General features: G+C 45.6%; 1 protein-coding gene across 6 annotated transcripts in view; it reads right to left on the bottom strand.

Annotated features, from left to right (window-relative positions):
* gse1b (Gse1 coiled-coil protein b) overlaps positions 1 to 27,774 on the bottom strand; it is a 544,566-nt gene that overhangs the window by 34,677 nt on the left and 482,115 nt on the right. For all 6 annotated transcript variants that reach the window (XM_067998135.1, XM_067998134.1, XM_067998133.1 and 3 more), the window contains 6 exons: positions 25,794 to 25,993; positions 17,062 to 17,228; positions 15,235 to 15,429; positions 10,889 to 11,068; positions 6,732 to 7,051; positions 4,755 to 5,070 (listed from right to left, as the gene is read on the bottom strand). In XM_067998135.1, coding sequence (XP_067854236.1) covers positions 4,755 to 5,070; positions 6,732 to 7,051; positions 10,889 to 11,068; positions 15,235 to 15,429; positions 17,062 to 17,228; positions 25,794 to 25,993 — 1,378 coding nt within the window. The remainder of the gene's footprint in view (positions 1 to 4,754; positions 5,071 to 6,731; positions 7,052 to 10,888; positions 11,069 to 15,234; positions 15,430 to 17,061; positions 17,229 to 25,793; positions 25,994 to 27,774) is intronic.

Genomic DNA, 27,774 nt, shown 5'->3' on the forward strand with positions numbered 1-27,774 from the left:
TCATCAGCTCAACTGTGCAGTCACCATTATTCTTTCGTCACCATTTCATTTAAGCAGGCAGTTGCAAAGAGGCTTTTTTTTTCCAGAACAATGCAATTATCAGCCAGCATTAAGACAGATGAGGCAGGATATCATCCGTTTCCTGAACACGAGTCTAGTATTATTATAATATTAATTAGAAATCACCTAAATGCTTCAAAAGCAGCTGGGGCGTTTGGGTTATTACAAAGCCTTGAATTGCACAACCATCCCCTCGAAACACACACACAGAGAATAAAGTGAGAATCTCAGATCCCAGCCCCTATCGCACCTGATTAGCCTGCTAAACTGAGAGAGATATAAAAAAAAACTGACAATAATAAATCATCAGAGAGGGAGGCTGCCTGTGTGAGCAATGCTTAATCATCCGGCAATGGACTGAACAAACAGGCATCAGGAAATTTTATTCAGTGCAACCCCTGTGGCTTCAGGATGTGAATACAATTACCTTTTCAGTCTCGCTCATAGTTGTCAATAGAGAGAGAGAAAAAGAGTAATTGTAATACAGCAGCTTGCAAATTATGGTGACCTCTGCTCTCCATAAAGTGTCATATAATTATCAGTGTGGTTATCTACATATAATTTGTCATCCAACATACTGTTAAAAACCTAATTTAACTGTAATCGTAGCTGGTGTACGGATCTGTACTATCATCTGAGCTTTGCATACGAGTCCATTATTCGTGGGCACTGAATAGCTGGACTGTCATGACACACATACAGATAATTTAAAAATATGGCAGCCTTTGTAGGATTGGAATGCTTTTGTTTGCCAATCAAGCCAGCAGAACTGCTGATATTGCGATGTTATTACTACAAAGTTCTTTCTTTTCAATCGTCTCCCCTCTCTCCTGGGGTGCTGGCTAATTCTGAGGTACCATTCCACAGGTAAAAGGAGCCCCTCCAGTACCTCGGTGAAGTGGCCGCTCTTCATGGCGAGTGTCTAGACAGCAAATGTCGGGAGGCAAAGTCACCCACAGGGGGCATTGTTTCCAAACCCAAATCCAAGCAGTAGCGCTTTCCAGCAGGGGTGTCTGGACAGTGATTAAGAGCAGGAAATAATCAAATAGGCTAATGGAATGTTGGCCTTTGTCTCAAGGGGGTTGGGTTTCAAAAGCGAGGAAGTGATGTTTCAGTTGTACAGAACCTTGGTCAGACCCCATTTGGAGTACTGCGTTCAGCTTTGGGCACCGAACCTCAGGAAAGGTATATTGCCCTTGGAAGGGGTGCAGCGCAGGTTCACCAAAACAATACCAGGGCTTAAAGAGCTAAGTTATGAGGACAGGGTGCACAAACTTGGCTTGTATTCTCTTGAGTTTAGCAGGTTGGGGGCAATCTAATCGAGGTCTTTAAACCGATTGAAGGTTTTGATAGGGTAGATACGCAAAAACTATTTCCTCTGGTGAGGGAATCCAGAACAAGGGGGCATCATTTTAAAATTATAGCTAGGCCATTTAGGAGTGAAATCAGGAAGCACTTTTCCACACGAAGAGTAGAGTAAATATGTAATTCATTCCCCAAAAGACTGTGGATGCTGGGACAATTGAAATTTTCAAGACTGAGATCAATAGATTTTTGTTGGGTTAGGGCATCAAGGGATGTGGAACAAAGGCGGATAAATGGAGGTGAGGTGCGGGTCAGCCACGATCTAACTGAATGGTGGAACAGGCTCGATGGGCTGAATGGCCTACTCCTCTTCCTATGCAACCCTGGCTGATTTTTCATCTCTCTTAGGGGCACCGAGACCATTTCTAGTACCCCAACTACTGGATTGGTTGCGATCAAATAACTTAGCAATAACCAAAGATCTTCCGGTCTCTATGGCTTAGTACTACCACAGATTTAAGGTGATTGGCAAAAGAACCAAAGGCGACATGAGGAAAAACTTTTTTACACAGCGAGTGGTTATGATCTGGAATGCACTGCCTGAAAGGGTGGTGGAAGCAGATTCAATCGTTGCTTTCAAAAGGGAATTGGATAAGTACATGAAGGGAAAAAATCTGCAGGGCTATGGGAAAAGGGCAGGGGAGTGGGACTAACTGGATTGCTCTTGCAGAGAACTGGCACAGGCTCGACGGGCCGAATGGCCTCCTTCTGTGCTATAACCATTCTGTGATTCTACTTCCGGCAATGCTGCTACCTGCCACTGGGATGCGATACAATTTTTTTTTTAAATCCCCCCAAAAAATTAACATTTCCTATTGTGGCCACTATTTTCAACATTGGTGTTCCCACCCATCCACCGACAGTCCGACATCACTCCCCAGGCAGTGGATGGGTGCAGCAAGGATCGGATTAGACTCCGTACCACATCTATATCATTGCACCAGACCCAAAAAAGAGTTGGCTCTGGTCAAAGATTGAGGTAATGCTGCCGTAATTTTAGAATTCTTAATGATTTCACTTTGAAAATAACGTCAGGGATGAGGTTAAGTGTCTTTTTATGTTTAACTGCCCCTCCCCCATACCCTAGAGAAAAGCACATCATCTCTTTAACTGAGCATCAATCCAAAACTGTCAGTCTTCATCTTCTGAACACTCCCTATTAAAATGTCCCAGCCTTTGACAGCAGGCTTTCATTGTTTTCACAGATCCGTGAACAAAGCTGGAAGCTGCTGCTTCCTTCTGTTGCATCTCATACAGCACAGGAGGCCATTCAGCCCATCACGCTTGTGCTGGCCCTTTGAAAGAGCTATCCAATTAGTCCCACTCCACTGCTCTTTTCCCTGCAGCCCTGCAAATTTTTCCCCTTCAAGTATTTATCCAATTCCCTTTTGAAAGTTATTATTGAATCTGCTTCCACCACCCTTTCAGACAGTGCATTCCAGATCATAACAACTCGCTGCGTAAAAAAATTTGGTTCTTTTGCCAATTACCGTAAATCTGTGTCCTCTGGTTACTGACCCTCCTGCCAATGGAAACAAGTATCTCCTTATTTACTCTATCAAAGCCCCCTTTAATTTTGAACATCTCTATGAAATCTCCCCTTTACCTTCTGAAATACGGTGAAAACGACAACATGTTTGAGAAGTATCAAGGTGTAGACTGTTTTTTTTCTTTTTGGGGGAGGGGTGTTTTGTCTGCGTATATTTATGTTTGAATTGCCCCCTCCCCTGCTGGAGCGCAATATCACAGATACCAACCAGTAACCTCACCCAAGTGTCCACTCTTCATATGTGAGCCTAGGCAATGTGGTGACAGTGAGGTTATTTGACTGGCTGACCTTTCCATTCTTAACCACTCTTTCTCCAAATGTATGCACTGGCTAACGATGACATAGTTCAGGCAATAATTTTGTATGGCCATTTCTCAATACGGCTTGCCATTGTGCCAATGGGAGATGCATTTGATGGGGCCGAGTCTTCGATTCGGGGAGGTGGTGCGTGCGGGTGGGGTTAATTGACTGAAAGCTGCACTCTCAGTCAAGCAAAAGACCAAATTCATCATCAGCCCTCTTTCCAGTGCCATTACTGTTCATGTAAGAAATTACAAATTATATGGAGAAACCATCATAGGTTCATAAAAGATGGATGGATACAACAAGCATCTTTAAGAGCTGATCTCAAAGGGAGCTGAGGACGGTTGGCTCGGACTGAATGCTGCTTCGGATCACAAGTGAAACGAGTTCTGGGACTCTGCATCTAATCCCCAGTGGATAAACTGATATAAAGCATTTTGTGTGCTCTTGACTCGTGGCTACTGAAACACAAGACATAAACTGCCGTGAACACGCTTCCCTTGTGACCTGTTACAGCCTTTAGCTGTGGCTGACCTTACTAAAATTTCATTAAGCTGAAAGCCCCCAAGGATTCTATTTTTTATGTGTATAATCTGAAAACGGCTCCTTTATTCTCCCTTAAAACTATTATTTTTTTTGTTTAAATTAGATCTCAAATATCACGGTTAACAGATTGCGTGGATCCTAACCCTGATGTCAATAGTTCTGCGAACTGTTGTTTGTCGCAAATATTCACATAAGCATGTGGGAATCTGGCTGACTCTTCTTGAATGGCCCTGCTTCTCCAATAATGCCACCAATGGCTACTGCAGCACAAAGGTGACATTGAATCTATTGTCATTGCACTTCAAGACTCTGCTGCAGTCAAGAAAACTACTGAATGCAGAATTCCAATGTTCAGTAAATTTAGGGGTGACATTTCTCTCAGCGGTTAGTACTTGTAGCTAAGATACTTGATGAAAGTCCTCCTGGGTGCGATTTAAACGCATTGGTTAATCTATTTTAAGTAACTGGGTTAACAAATGAGTTAAAGTAACACATGGAGGAATTTAATATGAATGCGTTCATTATAAACACTGCTGAGAGCAATTTCATCCCCTTGGGAATTCTACCTCACACGAGAAACACATCTCAAACCACGAGGATACTCCTGCTCGGTTACAAACTGATAGGTGACAGTACGGTCAGTTTGGTGCAACATTGTTTGTCCGTAACTGTCAGGATTCAGCATGCTCTCCAACCTGATGGGTGATTTGAGTATGAAGTTGTCAGCTCCAGTGTACACCCTGAAACATGCACAATGCTCCATAATTTTCTGCCCGTTAAGATTAACGGAAGGAAATTCAGGTGTTGCAGGCCCGCCATTGCCCAACTTGTGTTCCCCGAGTCCGCAGCTCCTGGCTGAAACGCCCAATTGTGGAATCAGCCCTTGCATTTCAGGGGCTCACCTAATATCTCCTCGTTCTCTCAGCCTTACCTAATGGAGTCCCTGTGCTCCACCTCGTTCTGGGACCCTGGTCGGCCAATGTCCAGGTGCTGCTCAAGTACCTGCTGCCGAAACTCTGATACTTGGTACTGCCGGTCCTCTTTCTCTTGCCGCAGTTGCCGCTGTTTTGCCATCCATTTCTCTTCCTCATTGTTCCTCTGTAGCAGCATCGCTGGGCTGCTTCCGGGCGGGATAAAGCTGTTATGATTGGAGATGAGGGTGGGCACAGCGTGGTGGGAGATGGGAGACTGGTGCAGGTTTGGATGGACTGGTTTGGGGCCCGCCAGTGCAAAATCCTTGGGCTTATCTGGAAATGAAAGAAAACTTTTAATATCATAGCTCTTGCTTTGCACAATGCCATTCCAATTAAAGAACCAGAGGGGCGATGAGGATAATTATTTTTTACGCAGTGAGTTGCGATGATCTGGAATGCACTGCCTGAACAGGTGGTGGAAGCAGATTCAATGGTAACTTTCAAAAGGCAATTGCTTATTACTTCACGGTTGAGCCTGATTCTCTCCTATCTCAACCCCTGCGCACACGCATCTTCCAGGAGGAGTGGCTGCTTGTCAGCAGTGGGAACCCTGGCGGACTTTTTCCGCTCCCCAGCACAGGAAGCCGTGAAAACATAGGTCTGGTATTAGGGGTATGGAACTCCAGTCATCTGACTATCAAATGCCCAAAAGCGAGAATCAAAAATTTAGCCGATTGGATACTTTAAATGCAGTTGCATCTCCCGGTTAGTCCTGTATAGGGTACATTGAATACTGATTTTCAATTACTGTTGGGTCAACATTAATATGTAGCCATTAGGCACAATGATGGATTGTAAGAAATGCTCAATGAATGAAGTCACAATTTGGATTTGCCTGCATGAATAGTCCATGTTTGCTTCCAGTGTACTGTATCGCACTGCAATGATTTCCTCACTGCACACACAGATCATACAAATTTTGCCAAAGCAATAACTAAATAATAAAGTCTTTGTGCTGAGACAAGGACACTGCTATGATAACAATATGTGTTTGTGTATGCTATTCTGGTGACCTTTGGAAAATGTCAGATCTCGTTGCTGTACTGGGGAACATGCAATAGCCTCAGCTAGAGCTAATTGCATTACACAGACAGACGGTTAGATGTCGAACTGGAAGCTAACTGAATTTGAAACATTTCAAACACTTAGAGGTATCTTTTGCTCTTTTAGGTAGAATAGTCTGCTTGTTTGTTTGCTAATCTACATATGAACGTCTGCCAATCAAAATAAAGACTTGCATTTATATAGCACCTTTCATGACCTCAGGATGTCCCAAAGTGCTTTACAGTCAATCAAATACTTTTGAAGTGTCATCACTGTTGTAATGTAGAGAAACACAGCAGCCAATTTTGCGTACAGCAAGCTCCCACAAACAGCAATGAAATAAATGACTAAATCATCCGTTTTTAGGTGTTGGTTGAGAGATAAATATTGGCCAGGGCAACTCCCGTGCCCTTATATGGAAGAGTGCATTTTAAGATGGCAACAATTTTCTTGCCACTGAATTTGTGAAACAGGAATATGAAAATCTGATGAGAGTTTAGGGCAGCTTTTTGTTTATATATCTCAATGAGAGAAGAAACCATTCTCTAGTAGGTTATCCCGGTCATTAACAAGCCTTTAACAAACAGTTTTTCACTGCTACTCTCCTTATAGCCATCTTAGCTTGTGAGCAAAATTGAGATGGAAGAACAGAAGAGTCCGTTACCACTTTTGCTCCAGTGTCTGAGAATGGCCAAGGCTGACGGCACCTCCTGATTTTTCTCTCCCTGTGAGGAAACAACTGGCCTTTGTTTGCGCAGCGGCCTAGCTCGAGTTTGAGATCTCAGCACGTGAGTACCACGAGTAACCCATTACATCATGGTCCATTACGCCAGTGCTAGCCTCATGCCCCTTTAATGAAGTGAAAGACATAAGTAGCAACATGCTGTTACCTGTCCGGTTTGGTGTTAGCCTCTCTGCAGACTTAACTCTGTCGTCTATCTGTTGGCTTCGCAGAGTGTGCAGTTCTGGCACCTGCAAGTAGTGATTCTCCATTGCCTTTGCTGCGTTCATTTCCTTTTCCCTGCTCCTCTCCCGATCTCTCTCCAGCTCCCTCTCACGCTCCCTCTCTCGCTCCTTCTCCTTTTCGAGCTCCTTCTCCCTCTCCTGTTCGCGCTCCCTTTCCTTTTCTCGCTCTGCCTCACGCTCCCTCTCCTTTTCTCGCTCTCGTTCGCGTTCTCTCTCTCTGCGGATCTCTTCATCCATTTGGAGTCTGCAAATTGGGAAAACAAATGGAAAAAGCTCTCATTATTTTTGGAAAACCGGCTGAATGCAACAAATGCACATGCAAAGCGAGTTCTTCTGTTTTGTGTTTTAAGATGGAGCAGTAAGAACGACCTGCAGCCAGATCTGATTCAGAGGGGGGGATGAGGAGAAATGTTTTATGCAGCAAATTATGATCTGGAATGCACTGCCTGAAAGGGTGGTGAAAGATTTTGGAAGGGAACTGGACAGTATTTGAAAAGGAAAAATTTGCAGGGGTATGGGGAAAGAGCAGGGGAGTAGAACTAATTGCTTGGCTCTTTCAAAGGGCCGGCACAGGCACGGTGGGCCGAAAGGCCTCCTTCTGTGCTGTAAATCCCCAATCTGCACTAATCTCAGCAGGCAGAGAACCCTGGCTGAGATAAACCTCAGCGCCCCAGGATTAGGGAAGGAAAAATCAGTCAGGGCTACCTCTTCTGACTGAGATTAGGTAACTCAGCGCAGAGCAGAGGTTACCTTCCCAGAAGGACCTTAGTGAACCAGTTGGTTTTTTTTAACAACAGTCCAGCAGCTTTCATGGTCATTTTTCTGGTGCTAGCTCACAAATTACAAGATTTATTGAATTCAATTTTTCTACTTGCTGTGGTGGGACCTGAACTCATGACCGTTGGGGCCACTAGTCCAGTCCAGTGAACATTCCTAATGTGCGAGTATAAACAATGATTGTTGACAGGCTATTTGACATGGGGTGGCGCCGCAACTGAGCACAAGGCCACACCCAATGGCCACACAAGTGCAGTTTCAGCAGGGGTGATTGGGAACCAGAGCAGAGGTTGATAACTCCGGTTGATCCCTGCCCCTCCCCACACTTCCCCCCCCCCTGCCTGGATCACTGAAGCCAATCGTAGCGCCCTTATTATTGCTCCAAATCAGGTCAACTGGTTCAGCACAGTCCAGGGATCAAGTCTAGGAACTTCTACAGTCTGTGTGGCTCAGGTTCATTTACCACCTGAGCCATCAGAAAAACCAAGGTCAGGATTCTTATTGACAAAACACAGTTTGCACGATAAGAGTTTGGAAATGACTTACAGAACGCTTCAGAAAACCCCCCCAGAAAATAAGAGGAGGCAACTTCCTTGACAAATATAAAATTTAAAACTATACAAAAATAACCAGAAGCAATTTGCATTTTACTTTGATTGGCACTGTGGCAGTCAGCATTGAATTTGCCATTAATGGCTGAGACCAGCCACCACATATTAAAAGGGCGGTGTAGCCACAATATCATCACCTGGCATAGCATTTTATTGCATTTATAGGCAGCGCAGAGCGCACTGTGCCTGCTGCTATAAAAACTGCATTGAACAAGTTTCAACGTACATAGCAGAGAAGGTTGAGAGGAGACTTGATAGAGGTATTCAAAATCATGAAGGGTCTGGACATCGGTATTTACGGTTGAGAAAGGCATGGATGTTAGGGAACTTGGGGAAATAAATAGTGATGTCTTGAGGAGTGTACATATTACAGAGAGGGAGGTGCTGGAAGTCTTAACGCGCATCAAGGTAGATAAATCTCCGGGACCTGATGAAATGTATCCCAGGACGTTATGGGAGGTTAGGGAGGAAATTGCGGGTCCCCTAGCAGAGATATTTGAATCATCGACAGCTACAGGTGAGGTGCCTGAAGATTGGAGGGTAGCAAATGTTGTGCCTTTGTTTAAGAAGGGCGGCAGGGAAAAGCCTGGGAATGACAGACCGGTGAGCCTGACATCAGTAGTGGGTAAGTTGTTAGAGGGTATTCTGAGAGACAGGATCTACGGGCATTTGGAGAGGCAGGGACTGATTAGGAACAGTCAGCATGGTTTTGTGAGAGGAAAATCATGTCTCACGAATTTGATTGAGTTTTTTGAAGGGGTAACCAAGAAGATAGATGAGGGCTGTGCAGTAGACGTGGTCTACACGGACTTCAGCAAAGCCTTTGACAAGGTACCGCATGGTAGGTTGTTACATAAGGTTAAATCTCATGGGATCCAAGGTGAGGTAGCCAATTGGATATAAAATTGGATTGACGACAGAAGACAGAGGGTGGTTGTAGAGGGTTGTTTTTCAAACTGGAGGCCTGTGACCAGCGGTGTGCCTCAGGGATCGGTGCTGGGTCCGCTGTTATTTGTTATTTATATTAATGATTTGGATGAGAATTTAGGAGGCATGGTTAGTAAGTATGCAGATGACACCAAGATTGGTGGCACTGTGGACAGTGAAGAAGGTTATCTAGGATTGCAACGGGATCTTGATAAATTGGGCCAGTGGGCCGATGAATGGCAGATGGAGTTTAATTTAGATAAATGTGAGGTGATGCATTTTGGTAGATCGAATCGGGCCAGGACCTACTCCGTTAATGGTAGGGCGTTGGGAAGAGTTATAGAACAAAGAGATCTAGGAGTACAGGTTCATAGCTCCTTGAAAGTGGAGTCACAGGTGGATAGGGTGGTGAAGAAGGCATTCAGCATTCTTGGTATCATTGGTCAGAACATTGAATACAGGAGTTGGGATGTCTTGTTGAAGTTGTACAAGACATTAATAAGGCCACACTTGGAATACTGTGCACAGTTCTGGTCACCCTATTATAGAAAGGATATTATTAAACTAGAAAGAGTGCAGAAAAGATTTACTAGGATGCTACCGGGACTTGATGGTTTGACTTATAGGGAGAGGTTGGATAGACTGAGACTTTTTTCCCTGGAGAGCAGAAGGTTTAGGGGTGATCTTATAGAAGTCTAAAAAATAATGAGGGGCATAGATAAGGTAGATAGTCAAAATCTTTTCCCAAAGGTAGGGGAGTCTATAACGAGGGGGCATAGATTTAAGGTGAGAGGGGAGAGATACAAAAGGGTCCAGAGGGGCAATTTTTTCACTCAAAGGGTGGTGAGTGTCTGGAACGAGCTGCCAGAGGCAGTAGTAGAGGCGGGTACAATTTTGTCTTTTAAAAATCATTTGGACAGTTACAAGGGTAAGAGGGGTATAGAGGGATATGGGCCAAGTGCAGGAAATTGGGACTAGCTTAGTGGTATAAACTGGGCGACATGGACATGTTGGGCCAAAGGGCCTGTTTCCAAGTTGTAAACTTCTATGATTCTATGGACAGAGTAGATAGAGAGAAACTGTTCCCATTGGCGGAGGGATCAAGAACCAGAGGACATAGAATTAAGGTGATTGGCAAAAGAACCAAAGGCGACATGAGAAAAAACCTTTTTTACACAGCGAGTGGTTGTGATCTGGAATGCACCGGCCGAGGAGGTGGTGGAGGCGGATTCGACTGTGGCTTTCAAGAGGGAATTGGATAAGTACTTGAAGGGAAAAAATTTGCATGGCTACGGGGATAGGGCGGGGGAGTGGGATTAGCTGGATTGCTCTTGCAGAGAGCCGGCACGGACTCGACGGGCCGAAAGGCCTCCTTCCGTGCTGTAACCATTCTATGATATGGGGTACAGTGGGTTATGTTACTGGATTGGTAATCCTAAAGACCTGGACTAATAATCCAGAGAAAGTGAGTTCAAAACCCACCACGGCAGTTTGAGAACTTGAATTCAGTTTAAAAAAATCTGGAAATTAAAAGCTAAACTACACGATTGTGGCATCCCCTTCCCAAAAATATTAACCTGTATTTCCTCTTTATAGGTGCTCAATGACCTGCTGTATATTTCTAGCATTTTCTGCTTTTACTTCAGATTTCCAACATTTGCAGTCTTTCCTTTTATCTCTTAAAAAAAAACAGCCTTTTAACACGTCTGTTATGTTTTGCTCGTTAAAATGTACTTGCGGTGTGCTCTGAAAAGGTGTAGATTTACCTCTCTGACAAGCGCTCTGACTGCAGGGCAGACAGTGAAGAATGAGACAGCTCTGCTGGGAACCTCATTCCAGGCAGGTGTAGATGCATGGCAGAAGGGTGAAGAGGCGCCAGAGAGCCAGGTGTTGCAATCGGATAGAAAGGTGACCTTAAGGCTGAAAGACAGTATGAATCATCCACCCTGCAAAAGCAAAGAATAAGAGCACAATCGGTCAGAAAATAAATTCCTCCCTGGTAATCTGTTACTCAAACCCAGCAATACAAAGAGGATAATTTCTATCGCTCCGCCATTGGCGGCCGTGCCTTCAGCTGCCTGGTCCCTGAGCTCTGGAATTCCCTCCCTAAACCTCTCTGCCTCTCTACCTCTCTCTCTCCTCCTTTAAAGATGCTCCTTAAAACCTACCTCTTTGACCAAGCTTTTGGTCAGCTGTCCTGATATCTCCTATGTGGCTCAGTGTAAAATTTTGTCTGATAACGCTCCTGTGAAGTGCCTTGGGACGTTTTCCTATGTTAAAGGTGCTATATAAACGCAAGTTGTTGTTGCTGCTATAACACTCAATAACTTCAGGTCTTTTAATGTGAGCTCTATTACTCTTTCACCTCAGTTTACGTGACGTTGCATCTGCCAAGCACAACGAACTTGTAAGAAACCACCAAGTTCAGTCTGGGAGGTACTCACTGGGTTAAAGGTTTTTCTGGGGGGGGGGTGATGCAGTGCAAATATTTCGCTCTCTGCAGAGGACCCGCTGATTCCCTTCAGTGCCGATCGCACGGCAGAAGGAAATGAATTAGAAGCAGCGTTGGCCAAGTCAAATCATTCCCGTTCTGTTCAGTTCACATGTTGTAACCAGGAACCTGGGAGGTCTTGCTTGGAGGAGGGGCTGATAACTTGCCCTCATTTTCACCCCAAATAAAGCAGTTGCAAACATACTGGATTCAGTCAAATGAGGCTGTTTTACTAAATCACAAAACACACCATGGGCCCTTCTCCTCCATCTTTCACAGAGGCCAAGCAGTGACTGAGGATTCTGGGTATTTTTTTTTAATCAGAACATAAATATGGAATAAGAAAAGGCCATCAAATATGTACCACTTATGATTTATCCTTCACAGGCTTTGCCTGTTGTACTCAAGTTACCAGAGAAGGGCAGACAACCATGATGGGAACTACTAAGGGAAACTTCTGTGAAATTTCTCCCCTAATCTCAAAAGTGATCAACCCAATTCTCTCTGCCTCTCTCTCTCCTCCTTTAAGACGCTCCTTAAAACCTATCAAGCTTTTGATCACCTGTCCTAATACGTGGCTCGGCGTCAATTTTTGTTTGATTTTTTTTTATTTGTTCATGGGATGTGGGCGTCGCTGGCAAGGCCGGCATTTATTGCCCATCCCTAATTGCCCTTGAGAAGGTGGTGGTGAGCCGCCTTCTTGAACCGCTGCAGTCCGTGTGGTGACGGTTCTCCCACAGTGCTGTTAGGGAGGGAATTCCAGGATTTTGACCCAGCGACGATGAAGGAACGGCGATATATTTCCAAGTCGGGATGGTGTGTGACTTGGAGGGGAACGTGCAGGTGGTGTTGTTCCCATGTGCCTGCTGCTCTTGTCCTTCTAGGTGGTAGAGGTCGCGGGTTTGGAAGGTGCTGTCGAAGAAGCCTTGGCGAGTTGCTGCAGTGCATCCTGTGGATGGTACACACTGCAGCCACTGTGCGCCGGTGGTGAAGGGAGTGAATGTTTAGGGTGGTGGATGGGGTGTCAATCAAGCGGGCTGCTTTATCTTGGATGGTGTCGAGCTTCTTGATTGTTGTTGGAGCTGCACTCATCCAAGCAAGTGGAGAGTATTCTATCGCACTCCTATGAAGCGCCTCGGGATGTTTGACTACATTTAAGGCACTATATAAATGCAAGTTGTTGCTGTAGTGTAAATGCACCCGTAAAAAGGTTTCCGAGTGCTTTACGAGGCAGAGAAGAGGACACCGAGCAGGAAAGTGGAGGAAAAATTTGTGCAACCCTTTAAACCCTGATATCATTCTGGTGAATCTGCGCCGTACCCCTTTCCAAGGCCAATATATCTTTCCTGAGGTTCGGTGCCCAAAATTGAACGCAGTACTCCAATTGGGGTCTGACCAAGGCTCTGCACAACTGCAGCATCACTTTTGAGTTCCAACCTCCTCATGATGCTGAGGGTAGCATTCCAGTGACTGCTTCAATAAATACGCAGCCCCTTTAAGGATGGAACTGCTAGCCGTCAAGAAAAAGGCCTCAACTGGAGAGGTGTAACAGAAAGTGGCTTGCACTAAAGAAAACCCTTACAGAAAATCCAGGCTGTATGTCTCGACAAAAGGAGCCCTGTCCGTCTCGACTGCCCATTGTTAAACAAGGTCATACAGTATCAATAAGCTTCAGTAATGGCTGCCTTACAAAACTTTGCCAGCGGTATCTTGTGAGAAAATCCAGCTCTGCGAGTCCAAGGTCTTGTTCATAACTATTTCTATGTTTCACTTATACAGAACAAAGAATGCATTTCACACTATTTTTTCTCGAGTATAGTGCCCTCCTCTTCTAAAGGCGCTGACTCTTGCTAGGTTGAGACTCTTATCGGTGTTAGCAGTCTTCCAACTCATTCTTCATGTGAGAGCCTAGACAATGAGCGTTGGGAAGCTATCCGACCTTGGGGATCACCATAGCCACGCCCGATGCGATTTCATATTTATGGGCGATACATACTTTTGCGAGTTACAATGTGACGTGTGATAGCTCACTCGCAGAGACAGATTTTCTGTGGTCACTGCTGCCATTATCTGCTCCATCTGATGTATCTCCTCTGCTTTTCAAGCTTTATTTTAACCCACATTCATTTGTCTGTTCTTGGGTTTCTAGTTGCCTTGACTCCTCTCCTCTGCCAAAAGGTTATAGTGCCATTGTCTTAAACTAGCAGTTTCTTTCCATTCCAGTGAACAGATTCTCATTGACTCACCACAGTGAACGCCACAGTGCTTATTTGTGGCTTCAAAAGGCAAACCAGGAAAAATTAACAACAGTTTGCACCTATTTTTGCAACATGAGACGCAATGCCCCAGGATCGTCTCAAAATGATTACCCCCCTTCCAAAATCTAGATTGAGAATGTCAAAGTAGGGGCTAAGGGCACCTCCACATTAATTTTCTTCTGTTACCGTTGTTAGGAGAGTATTCATGTTTGTAGCCTGGGGCCACATCTGGTGGTTCTGTGTACTTATATCATTGACTTCTTACCCTTTGCTCCTTCAGTTCCTGCCAATCACAGAGCCCGAGCTCTCATAAATTGGGCATTACTGATATGGTTCCCCGTTGCCAAAAAAAAAATCTGGAACTATAGTTCACGGAGCATCAGCAATGTGCAAGTGTTTTTGTTAGGGAGCTTCATATCTGAGCCTACTATCATTAAAACAGAGGCATCACAGCTACCCTCAAGCAGGAGTCACTGGATACCAATCAAGAGTGGGTACTATGGCTGATTTTCCTCTTCCCTACCCCAGCAGCAACTTAGAGGGTTGTAGGGCAGGAGAATTTTACAGAGATAGGGAGGGGCGAGGCAGTGGAGGGATTTGAAAGTGGGGATGGGAATTTTAAAATTGAGGCATTCCAGGACCGGGAGCCAATGTAAGTCAGTGAGCACAGGGGCGATGGTTCAATGGGACTTGGTGCGAGTTAGGATACGGGCAGCAGAGTTTTGGATGAGCGCAAGTTTATGGAGGGTGGAAGATGGGAGGCCGGCCAGGAGACTATTGGAATAGTCGAGTCTGGAGGTAACAAAAGCATGGATGGGGGCTTCAGCAGCAAATGGGCTGAGGCAGGGGTGGAAACGGGTGATATTATGGAGGTAGAAGTAGGTGGTCTTGATGATGGCGAGGATAGTGGGGTAGGAATGCCAGCTCTGGGTCACATAGGATGCCGAGGTTGCAAACAGTCTATTAAGCCTCAGACAGTGGGGAGGGGGATGGGTTCGGTGATGAGGGAACAGAGTTTGTGGTGGGGGCAGGAGACAATGGCTTCGATCTTCCCAAAGTTTAATTGGAGGAAATTATACCCCAGGCACACGGAAGAGAATTATCACACCTCTGCTGCTACACTGCCGCAGAACAGCTAACTCAGCACAGAATGGCATTGCCCCTCGGTAACTAAATCAGTTTCGTGGCAAACATAGGGCATCAGCGCTCAGAACATTGAGATCTTTTCTTTTCACTACCTGTGAGAAAACGCGGTATAAGAATCCATTCACACACATGAACCACATCGTCCTATAAAGTCAAGGGAGCAAAAGGCTTCTGCTGTGGTCAACATTCAATTTGACGTCTCAAATTTCTTCATTACCTGAAGGCCGGGTGAGGGAATGGGTGATGAGCGAGATAGCTGGAGTGGTAGTAGGCAGTTGCGGCTGCCTCGAGACCCATTGGCGGCAGCGTTGGCATGCGTAACTCCTCCCCTGTATGATACGGCCTGAAGCTGCGAAGGTAGTCTTCTTGGACACTGCCAGGTGCAACCACATGAGGAACAGGTCGCTGGAGACTGCGTGGAACAAAATCACGAAGGGTTTAATTGTTGTACGTCAGCATGTACCCTCTTAAAAACAAACACATCCCTTTGGCTCGTTTTCTATAAAAGTGCATTCAAAGTTTAACTCCAGAGAAAGATTTTTTTTAAAAATCAGAGTTGGAATTGTTATCCATTCAGATAATGATCTTATTAGAGAAGTGACCTTATCAGAAATGCTTTTAAAGGCCTGAACTGTAATTATCTTTCAAACATTTGTTTTGCAACGCCCTTAAATAAACAGCAAAAAGACGGATTGGGCTTCTGACCTAGAGGGTGACACTTGGAATGCAAGTGGACAGACGGATTTCGCTGACAATGGGTTGAGTTTTCACTCGGGACAGCAGACTGTACCATCTCGGGAGAAGAGTGGGAATGGTCTCCACCCCTCTCCCCTTGTACAATGGTGCTTCCCGTCAGCCGGCCATCGACCGGTCGGGGCAGCAGTTGCGGAGGGGCCTGTGACTCACAACATCTTATCCTTCCGGGTGAAAGAGGTCATATGGCAGTGGTAGACAATAAAGAGGTTAGAGGAAGGAAACAGAAAGGCAGATAACTTGACTTTGTGGGGGTAATTTTAACCCCCAAGTACGAGTGGGTTGGGGGCAGGTTGGGAGGTAAAAATTGTAAAAAAAAATAAAACCCGACCCCAGCCTGCCCACTTCCAGTTTTAATGGAGGCGGGACGAGGGGCAGGTGACTAATCTGCTCTCAGGAGGCGGGTTGGTCAGTAAAATCTTTTAAGGAGGCTGCGAGCCTCCATTTTGATAGCTTTTTTATTTTTAACTCCTGGGGCCTGGGATTCCCGTGCCTTCTGCTTCATGCCACATAAAGAGGAGACGAGAAGGCCCGGATCAGCGGGTAAGCGCCTTCATTGAACTGCTTTTGGGCCACGATGGGCAGGAGTACTTCCTCCGGCCCCAACAAGCTTACCTGCCGCGATCGGCCAAACCTCCCCCCACCCCACCCCACCCCCAATGTCTGACACCCCCACGATGTCTGCCCCACCCCGATGTCAGACTTACCTGCTGGCATCAGCTCCCCAGCTGCTTTCCCGTCCGACAGAAAGCCAGCCTGTCAATCTGGCTGGCTGTCGCATGGGAAACCTACAGAAAAGATATAAAAGACGCCCTTATGTTGAAATTGTAAGGACGTCCAGGAAACCCATACTTCCGGGTTCCCCATCCGGAAACGCTCCCCACTCCCGCTCTCCACGGCTGGGAGTAAAAATCCAGGCCCGTGTCTCAGTGCAGAAAGGTCCATCTCTGACCAAGTGGGCACCAAACCATTGCAAGTGGCTTTAAATCAAACCTATACACAACACAGATAGGTCACCATGGCACCAACCTGGCTGCCAATTATTTTCTATTGTCGACACACTGCCCATATTGTATTTAAGTAACTTTCCCCGCTAACTGGCTCAGCCCTCACTAACTGGACTTAGAGGTGGGGGATACTGGATTTGCAAAATCTCTTGATTTAATACATTTGACCGTAGAATAATGTTGCATATTTCCTCATGGCTTTAGTTTATTGCAGCCTATTGAATATTAATCCCTTTTAACCTTTTCAAAGCTCTGAATCAAAGTCCACCGCAGCGTTAACTTACTTGAGAGGAGGGAATCGGGAATCCTGAACCACCGCACTGTGAGTGAGTCCGAATGCATAAGGGGTCCCCAGGAGATGAGATGTGATCGAGGGACCTCCCTTCTCTGACTGATGCTGTGATTCTGTGTGCATTCGTTCTCTGCTGGGTCCCCTGGCCACTGGATCTGGCTGTAAAAGCAAAAAAAAAAAAATCAATGCATAAAATGAAAAACGGTTTCTTGTACCTGATTTACTGTTCAGATTGAAGAAGAATAGCTTATTTTCAACATATGTCAGTCTTTGTAGATATGCTAAATTATGTGTGAAACTATTTCCCATCATAATAAGTACTATGTTATAGAAATTACTAAATTATATCATTTGTGTATCGATAACATATATGTTTATATGTCTCTGAGCTAGAAGGTTGGTTCCAACCCCACTATGCACCGGAAACATAATCTTTGCTGATACTTCAGTGCAGTGCTGAGGAAGTGCTACATTGTCAGAGGTGCTGCCAATTCAGATGAGACATTAATACCGAGGCTCCGTCTACCTGTCCAGGTGCACCTAGAAGAACTATTTGCAAAAGAGAAGGGTGTCCTGGCCAACGTTTCTCTGGGTGCTGGATGAGGACAGGATAGGGTTCAGCGTGATGCCCTTATGCAGGATCAAGCATCAGGTTTTGGACGATGACCACCATTCCATGGAACCGTAGCCTTCGAGAGAGGAGGGCCACCAATTAAAAGGGAAAAGGAAGATGATGCCATTTTAAAATTAATCATTGCACAATACCAGGAATGTTTGGCACTCAGCTTAAGTCAACAACTCAACGCTTAAGTTCTGTTGATGCCCATTAAGAGTTTAAGCTTTGCACTTGTAGATTGTGATATCAGGCACTTAACAGAATTCCTAATCTTGTAGGGCCAATATTAATTCTGCCCGTCTGGCAGAAACCGGGAGGTGGGCAGGCCGTTAAAATGGCAGCAGCAACTTGCCCCATTTGATCCCACTCTCTTGCAATTTTAACCTGCTCTTTTGAGCAGGCGAGCGGGACCCCTGCCGGAAGTCAGCGAGGTCCTTCTTTAAATATATAGATTGGGCGCCGATGATGTCATCGGGACCCGACTGCAATTTTAACGCGAGGCCTGCGTGTGGAAGCCCCAGGATTCCTTCCCCCTCTCCCCCCCCCCCGACCGTGACAGCCTCCCCATCTCCCTCCGAGCCACTTGGCTGACTGGCAGGGCCCATGCAGAGGAGATCGGGAGTTAAAATCTCCCAGGCCTCCGACTGCAGCGGGCCGGATGTTTCCCTGTCCGCCTCGGGCCCACACCTGCCTTCACTTGGGAGTTAAAAGTCAAAGACTTCGTACCACCGTTGCATAATTGGTCTTTTTTATTCTCCTGGCCCCCCCCTAAAACCACCCCCAATCTACTATCCTGCTCTCCTCAATGGGCTACTTGCACTGTCTAAATCCACAGGCACTCTGCCCTTCACTACCTCACACTGGGGGCTGAGGCTAGATCGGGAGTGCAGGCAGAATAATGTGCAATCGTGGCTTGCTATCTTTTAACGATGAAAAAGAAATAAGTGCACCAAGCTTTAAGCAAACAAATCAAATGAGAAACCCCCCCACCGCCCCCCCCCCAACTCAAATTCTTCCCTCTTCCTCGTTTATTGTTTAGTAAAAGATTCGAAAACCGCAGATTAAATCGTCCTGACCCCACACAGCCCCAGTGCTGCTGACAAGCACTTTGATGAGGGGTAGTGGCTGTGTTTTCATTTGAGGGAAGTCACATTTGGTGAACCATTTCCCTCTCTCAAGAGGTTGCCATGCTCCAGCGCTGGCTACATGCTGATAATTGGTGACCTTTCCTGACTCTACTGTGCTAACATGTAATATTAAATGTCAGTAATGTTATTTCTGAGCCAGTGTGTTGATCCACCCTCATTTGTGTTCGCCTCTCCTGGCAATGTTCCAGTCAGTGCGATCTCTCTCAGGGCCCCCCCCACCCCCAGCTTTGAAAGGATAAAATGTTCTGATGCATTTTTCATGCCGATGGGAGAGTTGCTGTATCTCCCAGGCACCCTGAGTGTTTGGCGACGCGTTAAAGTAGTTCAAAAAATGTCAACAGAAGTCAAAATCAAAGTTCAGGGAACGAGCACAGACTCACGGCTCTTTTCAATATCAGCCCATCCGAGGAAAAACAATTCAACCATTTTTTGTTTACAAAACAGGACTACAACCGATCAAAGAGATGTCACACGATCTCCCTTTGACTACGAAGCAGAGAGTTTTTTAAAAAATGTAACTGGCCATTAAAATTCTTCCCAGTTTTCTCCCCTCTCCTACTGAAAGTGTGAACTACTTGCTGGGGTACAATTCCATACAATTCACCCTCCAGTTCCTCACCTCCAAATGTCCATTATTTATGTACAAGCGTTGACAGTAAACGTTAGAAAGCTGTTTGACCATGGGGTGCATCCTGTCCTCAAGCCATCCTTCACTGGTCCACTTCCAGGAGGAGCTGCTGGTTATCAATCAGGAGTGGGGGTGCTGGCAGACTCCCACCTCGTTAGCCCAAGGGCACTGAGGCTAATTGGAGCGCACTACAGCGACGCCAGAGATGGATCAAACCAGGGAAATTCCGGTCTGTGTGGCTCAACCACTCTCAGAATAAACTTGATGAGTTATCGAGGAAGCCCATAGAGAGTCTGTTCTTTGATGATTCTGTAATTTATTTAAAAGGAGGGCTGTCTACTTTAATTGAGAAGCACAACGGTGCAATTTGTTCAGGATTTTCATGAGAATTTAAAAAAAAGTTTCCCCTCTCCTTTCGGGCTGACTCTTTCTTGTTGGGGTGCAGTTCCATAAGGTCGGACAGTCTTCCAATACCTCTCTTTACATCGCCGCGTTTCACATCTAGATGGTAGCTATGACTAGATTTTACACTCATTGACCGTGGCACCCGACTGATTGCTCCGCATTTTTTGGCGCAGGCTCTTGAGGCTAACAATGGCACCCAAACTGCTACCTTGCTGAGATAAGCTAACTCAGCACAGACTGGGGATCAAATCTGGAAACTCACTGGTCTAAATGGCTTAGAATCAGTGGCCTAAATCATTGAGTCATATGTCGGGATCACAGGGCTGCGGATTTTCACGGTTGTTGCCTTTACTGACATCCCAAATGTGGCTGAGTGTGACTGAAACGCTTTCTGTGCTAAAATTACGAACGCCCCTTTCTCTCTCTTCCTGTGGTTATTGCAACTTTGCACCACAAGGGCTGCTCAGTTATCATCCAGCTGCAGACTGCAGAGATTTATTAGAAACAGGAAATTCCGGTTTGAGCAGTTCCCCTGACGGACTGCATAACGAGTAGATGGCAAAATCCTAGTGAGCCGTAAAATAAGCACCAATAAATAACAAAAGAAAACAGAATTGGAATGGATGCAACATAATAACGTAACAATATTTTAAGAAGATTTGCCGGCCTAGTGTGATCTCAGGTTTTCCCCCCGTCCTCCAAGGGGTGTGTGCCTCTAGAACTCTATCTGCCAGTAAGGCCAATTTCACTGAACATGTTTCCTCAGAAGGCTCCACTAACCTGGTTGTCTCCAGTCCCCACTGAAGAGAAAGACTCCACAGCTAATTGTTACTGCTGCCAATGCACACCTGGTCTGTTTGTTAAAAGGTGCTTTTACATTGCAGCGCTGGATTCGGGTCAGTGATGCCTCTGGTATCGTTCTACCCATTTTAACAGTTCCACCTGGTGCCATTCTCCATTATACGCTGGACAGAAGCTGAGCTGCAGCTCACAAGATCCACGAAACAGGGGGGGTCTCTGCTAGCGCCAGAACAAGATAAGTCGGGCAATTTATAACAAGAGGATATAACGTTGGCTGTCAAGGTGTCACCTGAAGCTGTGTGGGGTTTATCACTGTTTGTGGACCACCTCCCCTTCACCTGTGGCCCAACAGACTGGTGGGGGTCTGGAACTCACCGACTGAAAGGGTGGTAGAGGCAGAAACCCTCAACTCATTTAAAAAGTACTCGGAGATGCACTTGAAGTGCCGTAACCTACAGGGCTACGGACCAAGTACTGGAAAGTGGGATTAAGCTGGATAGTCTTTTTCGGCCGGCACGGACACGATGGGCTGAATGGCCCCCTTCTGTGCCGTAACTTTCTATGATTCTATGATATCAAACTTGTTGCCCCGATTTACTCTAGGCCTCCATTCACTGCCTGCCTGTGGGTTATTCAATCTCACTCTCCTTTACCTCGGCAGCAAAAGAATGCAAGGCCATTCTATTAGGAGAATGGAGTTATTCCAGCCCCTGGGAGGACGCTATTACAATAGATATACTTAATATCACTCCTGTGTTCGCTGCACCTACATTGGCTCCCGGTCCGGGAATGCCTCAATTTTAAAATTCTCATCCTTGTTTTCAAATCCCGCCATGGCCTCACCCCTCCCTATCTTTGTCATCTGCTCGAGCCCTACAACCATCCGAGATCTCTGCGGATTCAATTCTGGCCTCTTGCGCATCCATTGGCGGCCGTGCCTTCAGCTGCCGAGGCCCTAAGCTCTGGAACTCCCTCCCTAAACCTCTCTCTCCTCCTTTAACATGCTACTTAAAACCTACCTCTTTGACCAAGCTTTCGGTCACCCGTCCTAATATCTCCTTATGTGGCTCGGTGTGAAATTTTGTTTGAAAACACTCCTGTGAAGCACCTTGGGACGTTTTACTACGTTATAGGAGCTACATAAATGCAAGTTGTTGGTGTTGTTGTGAATGATCCTTCAGCTTATATTTCCTCCGAAAGATTTTATATCCACTTTTCTCTGTGGGAAACTGCTGGGCTTCCACTTGACATCTCCCCACAGTGGCATGAGGCAAATCAGGAGCTCACTGTGCGGGGAATCACCCATGTCCCATCCCCCCCTGATGTCATGTCTTGCAGCGTTCTTGAGAATGGTCCCCAACTGACTGGGATTACGGCTTGTGATAAACAGTAAGCGAGTACCTCGGATCTAAAATCCTTCCCACTTCATGTACGCCGTGTCTCAAAGGCAGCCATTTGTCTCTCCGTCTTTCCATCCTGCCCCCTTTTGTAGTTTAACTCAGCATAATCCACAAGCATAACACACCATGAAGAAACTTAAAAGTATTACCACACAGTTGAAGAGATCAGTGAACAGGAACACTCTCCCCAAATACTACCCCAGTTCATTCAAAACACAACTTGATTTGTTACTGCACTATGTCTATGAGCAGTATTTATAGTTGAACAGCCAAGCATAATATTGTTTCACCCAACAGAAGACTGATGGCCTGTTTGTGTGTGGTTGGTTTACACAGTGTACACTCTGTCACTCCTTAACCATATGAAAGGCCTTACACAGCAGGTTTTAACTGCAAGACACAGAGAATACAAATAGGGAACCACACACATAGGGGCTGACCAGGCTGCCCTACGGACCATTCCCACTGGATGCTGAATTTGGACTTTTATCCGTTATATAAAAGTCAGTGAAGTCAGTAGAATTATTTAGTGGATTGGTACCCAGGCAAGAGGAATCACATTTAAGCCAACGCATCGTGCGTGATAGTCTGAGTTCACTGCCTCAAATTGCTCCCACCACTATAGCTATGGGTGACTCACCACTAACCAGCAGTACTGCTCCCCAATGTTGTATGGCTCAAAGTGCTCTTTCCCAACATAAACCAAGTTTGGAAGGATAAAAGCCTCTCCTTGGAGGAGACTCCCCACCAAGAGCATGGGCTTCCTTGATATGAAGATTTCATAGACTCTTCGTTACACTTTACCAAAATCCTGGTAACACTGAAGATAAAACCCACAGTGCACTGGGGAGGGTTTGGCCATCCATGCTCAATGCAAACTGGAAAGCTCTCACGACGTGACAATTTATCATCCCATTTCACTAATTCAGAGTCCTGAAATCTCCAGTCGGAGTTAGATCTTGAGGTAAGTATTAGAAATTATACAACATGTTTTTTTAAAATTTCATTCCATTTGCCTACTTCAAAATAGGGTTCTGTGGAACGGTCCATTTTTAGGACCTTAACACAATGAATGGAATATCACAAACTGGCTTTTTGGTTTTATAGTCCCCAGTGGCTCAGATGATTAATTGGTGTTGGGTATATTCACCTGATGTGACACTGAGCCATGCGAGACCAGGAGGGTCCCAAGTTCCATCCCTGATCCACGTCGAGTCAGCCGATCTCATTGGGAGCCACAGTTAGACTGCTACAACTGGCCATGGTGCCCCTGGGCTAGCTGATTGATATCCACTGACCTGTGCTGCAAAATACGATTGTGGTCTCTGCCGTGACACTCCCCATGGCTCAACAGCCCACCGACACTCATGTTCAATTCCTACAAGTGATGATTTGCCTCTCGGTTGATAGACCCTGAGAGCTGGCAGCACCCATGGAACTGTACCCTAGTTTGAGGAGAAGAAGGGAGAAACTGCGGGTGGGGAAGGGGTGAAAATTTCAAGCAGGAGTGGAACTGCAAGGCGCTCATGAAGAAACCATTTTTCTAAATAATGATTTCATTTCCATCGGTTCACTGCACCACATCAACTAAAGCTAATTCTGTCGTTAAAAACACTTCAAGATGATTGCAGTGTTTGAGTTTAGCAACCCAAGAGCTTTGCAAAATGGAACAATTTATTGCACTTTAAGAGCCAACTCCAAGCTCCCTTCCCTCCCACTTTGAGAATCCACATGTAGAACAAATCCCAGCTGGGTTTGGTACGTTGACGGCTAAGTTATACATGCATCTTTTAATTTAAAACTCAATACATTTCTGACAACAATCAAGAAACTTCGCGTATGCACCACCGAAAGAATATTCTCCTGATTGGATTACCCGAATGCAAATCTGATAAAAGAAAGCAAATTCTGCTTGCTTTTGGACCCCAGAGAATCAATTATTCTTTGGGAGAGAAAAAAAACTAATATTTGCATCAGCCATTTTCCATCAGAATTATAAGCGTATGTTTATTATGGCATTACCTGCTCAGTCCAGCACTTCTTATTAATGCAGCCCTTTCATACACAGGCAGAGACGCAAAAACTACTTTTTTTTTTACTCTCAAGCATCGGAACTGATTTGCTTTACCTAGTAGGATCCTAATACTATAACTAGCTGGAGCAGTGACTGCTGTTACTCCCAGTGTAGCTGGGTGATCATTTTATTGATCCATTAAGAACCGATTTGGTGCAGAATGCACTTTCGCCTCACGCTAATTGTGAAGTGCGCTGGAATCTAAATGTGAAACTTTCTCTTTCGTTAGTTACATCACAAAAAGAATTAAAACCCTGGCGATCACTTAATTAGTGTCATCACGAGGGTCTCTGAGCAAGTCGGAGTTGGAGGACAGCTGACCCTGGCCAGTCCCGAGTGTCGTATCCTTCGATGGATACAGAGGTTTGAGCCTAGAAGCTTGGATCCACGGAGAGAATCATTTGCTGGCATCCTCACAAGGTTTCAGTAGGCGTCACTGGACAGCTACCAAGCCTGGGAGTTCTGGCTCATTTGTCCCAATCCTTTCCAACCTAAGTTGGAACAGGGCCCCCACTCCCCTGGTGTGTATAATTCAGTAACTTACCAACTGAAACCATTCCGCAAGATCATCCAAGTTTAGCTCAGTTACAACATGCATATGGCGTGACAACTGAGTCATTCAAACCAGGAAGGTCCCAGTTAGAAACACTTGTCCTATGCTCATCTCAACATGGTTAAGGACGTGTAAATTGGACTGAGTACCCCTCTGCTTGGGGAGAGTGGGTGGATCTCAGCCATGGTTCCACTGAATCGCCATCCAGTAACAAGCTTAGGCGTGGATGTCAGGTGAGGACAGGATGTGGCTCTCTTGCGATGCTCGCCACAGTTGAGTAGCTTTTGTGACATTTACTGTCTAGGTGCATACGTGGAATAGCTGCTTGATGGAGGTGCCAGAGGATTGCCACCGCCTGTGGAACCACATCCCGCAACGAGGGTCAGTGTCTTCAGGACCGCGGAGGAGGATTGATACCTAGTTCGCAAAACAGGAACGGAATAGGTTATGTTCCGATGTTGTGGCCCTGTTGGGAGATTTGCCCAAGATCGCACTCTGGGAATTTCAGTGCGTGGCGCAAACACGTTTGGGCCATATATGATCAGAAAATCGTACGCAACACCCACCAGAAGTTCCAACGTGTACTCTCAGGGGGAGAGGGGGGGGAATACAAGGCTTTCTGCCAGGAGCGCAAGGTCAGAAAACGACCCCTAAAATCTCCAGTCCTGAACAGAAAGAGAGGAACAGGATTGGACCTAATTATCGGTTGCTGTTCCAAATGGGCACCAAAGCACTGATGGTGCAAACTGTCAGTATCATAAATTTATGGGTCACTGTATTAAGTAAATACTAGGGGTAATTCCACAATCCCAGTGGGGAGCAGGTCTTGCTGGGACTGCGGGGCAGGGAGTCAGGGCTATAATGCTGTAACCTTGTCCACAACCCATGCTCCCTTCAAGTGCGGTTTCCTTGGTTGGGAGTGCAAATCACCAAATCAGCTCTACTGTCACACATCCCACTCACAAAAGAGACTAACGAGATTGAGGAGCCGAATTCCAAAACTGAAACAATCTTTTCTCCATTTTAATCCCTTCTGAAAAGTAGACGTCAGAGCCTTTAGTTTTAGATACCCAGGTCTAAGGTGCTTCCATGTACTCACCTGTCTGCTTTCACTTCGCCAAAGCCCATTAACCGTCTTTGTCGGTGCGATCGTCACCACGGGAGGTGTACTAGGAACACTGTGGCCGGCTGTTGGGACAAGGATGGGTCCAATAGGGCCTCTTTTGGGTGTGCTGGCTGGAGAGCTGTGGTTGGTTGCTGGGGAAGAGACTGGCGAGGACTCGCTGCTTATTGAAGAACCTTGAAAAAGAACAAAATACAAAATGTTCAAATAATGGCTCCAAGTCAAAAGACTTATTTCCAAAAGAAAGACTTGCATTTATTACAGCACCTTATGTCGTAATGTAGGAAAAACGCAGCAGCCATTTTGCACATAGCAAGATGCCACAAACCAACGCTGATATGAATGACCAGTTGGTGGTGTTGGTTGAGCGAGGTGTGTTGGACAGGACACCAGGACAACTAACTACTTTTCAAATAATAGCAGAACAGGATAACTTTAACATCTCATTCGCAGGATGGCACCTTTGACAGTGCAGCACTCCCTCCACGCTACACTAGAACAGCAGCCTAGATTATACACAAGTCCTGGAGTGGGCCTTAACCCAAAACCTTCTGACTAAAGAGACAACAGTGTGCCCAACGAAGCCAAGCTGACACTTAAAATTTGGCCTCGTTTAAAACATTTGAAAGTTGAGGGAAGTTACTGTATCCATTCAGTCACACATCATTCCCGTTAATGAGAACCCAGTTCTGGTGTCCCCATTCCATCTGAACACCAACTTCTTCGTCTATGGTGAAATAATTGTCTAATCTCAGTGTTTGAGAGTCTCCTAGAGATCTTCAGGCATTAAAATTCAAAGTTTGAAATTCAGATATAATGTGAAGGTCAGAACGCCCTTTGTTGGTGAAGCTTTTATCAAAAAGGACTCGTGCTCAATCAGGGAGCACTTGTGACTTATATCCCACTTATAATTGTGCTGCAAATTAACTTTTTTTTTGGTGAATTACACCCATTGCACTCTCCCAAGACCCAAGTGAACAGTCACCAATTGAGTGGTTTCCCTTCAGGGCTAGAAAAGGCCCCACCAGGTATGCAAGACAAGGTCATTGATCCCAGAGAAGATTAGAATCATAGAATGATACAGTGCAGAAGGCGGCCATTTGGCCCATCTGTGCCGGCTCTTTGAAAGAGCTATCCAATTAGTCCCACTCCCCTGCTCTTTCCCCATAGCCCTGGAAATTTTTCCACTTCAAGTATTTATCCAATTCCCCTTTGAAAGTTATTGTTGAATCTACTTCCACCACCCTGTCAGACAGTGTATTCCAGATCATAACAACTCACTGTGTAAACATTTTTTTCCTCATCTTGCCACTTTTGCCAATTACCTTAAATCTGTCTCCTCTGGGTACCGAGCCTTCTGCCACTGGAAACAGTTTCTCCTTATTTACGCTATCAAAACCGTTAATGATTTTGAACACCTCTGGCAAATCTCTCCTTAACCTTCTCTGTTCTAAGGAGAACAACCCCAGTTTCTCTAGTCTCTCCACGTAACCCTGGCACCATTCCAGTAATTGATTATCTTTAAATATAAGGGTTTACTCTCTTAGAAGCAGAAGATCAGACTGATTTTTTGAAGCCTTGCCTGAGAAAGGCCGCTAGGGTCCCCCAGCAGAGAGGCTTTGGACCGTTCCAACTTCCACAGGTAGAACGCAGCAGGCGCCTCTGGTGTACCCCCCAATTATGATAATGACCCCTGTCCCCACAACTCGGGATGGGATCTGCGACCTAACTCCGCTGGCAGAATGGGACTCCTGGAATTTCAAGCTCGATAACTTTTTAAACTGATGAAAATCTCATTGCAACAAAATTAAAAACAAACCCGAAACAGGACAATGGTTGTTTATCACTAGAATTAACAACCCGCTAACCAAACTGTATGCTCAGAAATCGAACATTTGAGAGACATACGTTCCCCTCGCTTTTGTTGGTGGGTTGCTACTTATAGAAAAAACGGGCA

The sequence above is a fragment of the Heptranchias perlo genome, chromosome 16, assembly GCF_035084215.1.
Source record: "Heptranchias perlo isolate sHepPer1 chromosome 16, sHepPer1.hap1, whole genome shotgun sequence".
NCBI classification, from domain to species: domain Eukaryota; kingdom Metazoa; phylum Chordata; class Chondrichthyes; order Hexanchiformes; family Hexanchidae; genus Heptranchias; species Heptranchias perlo.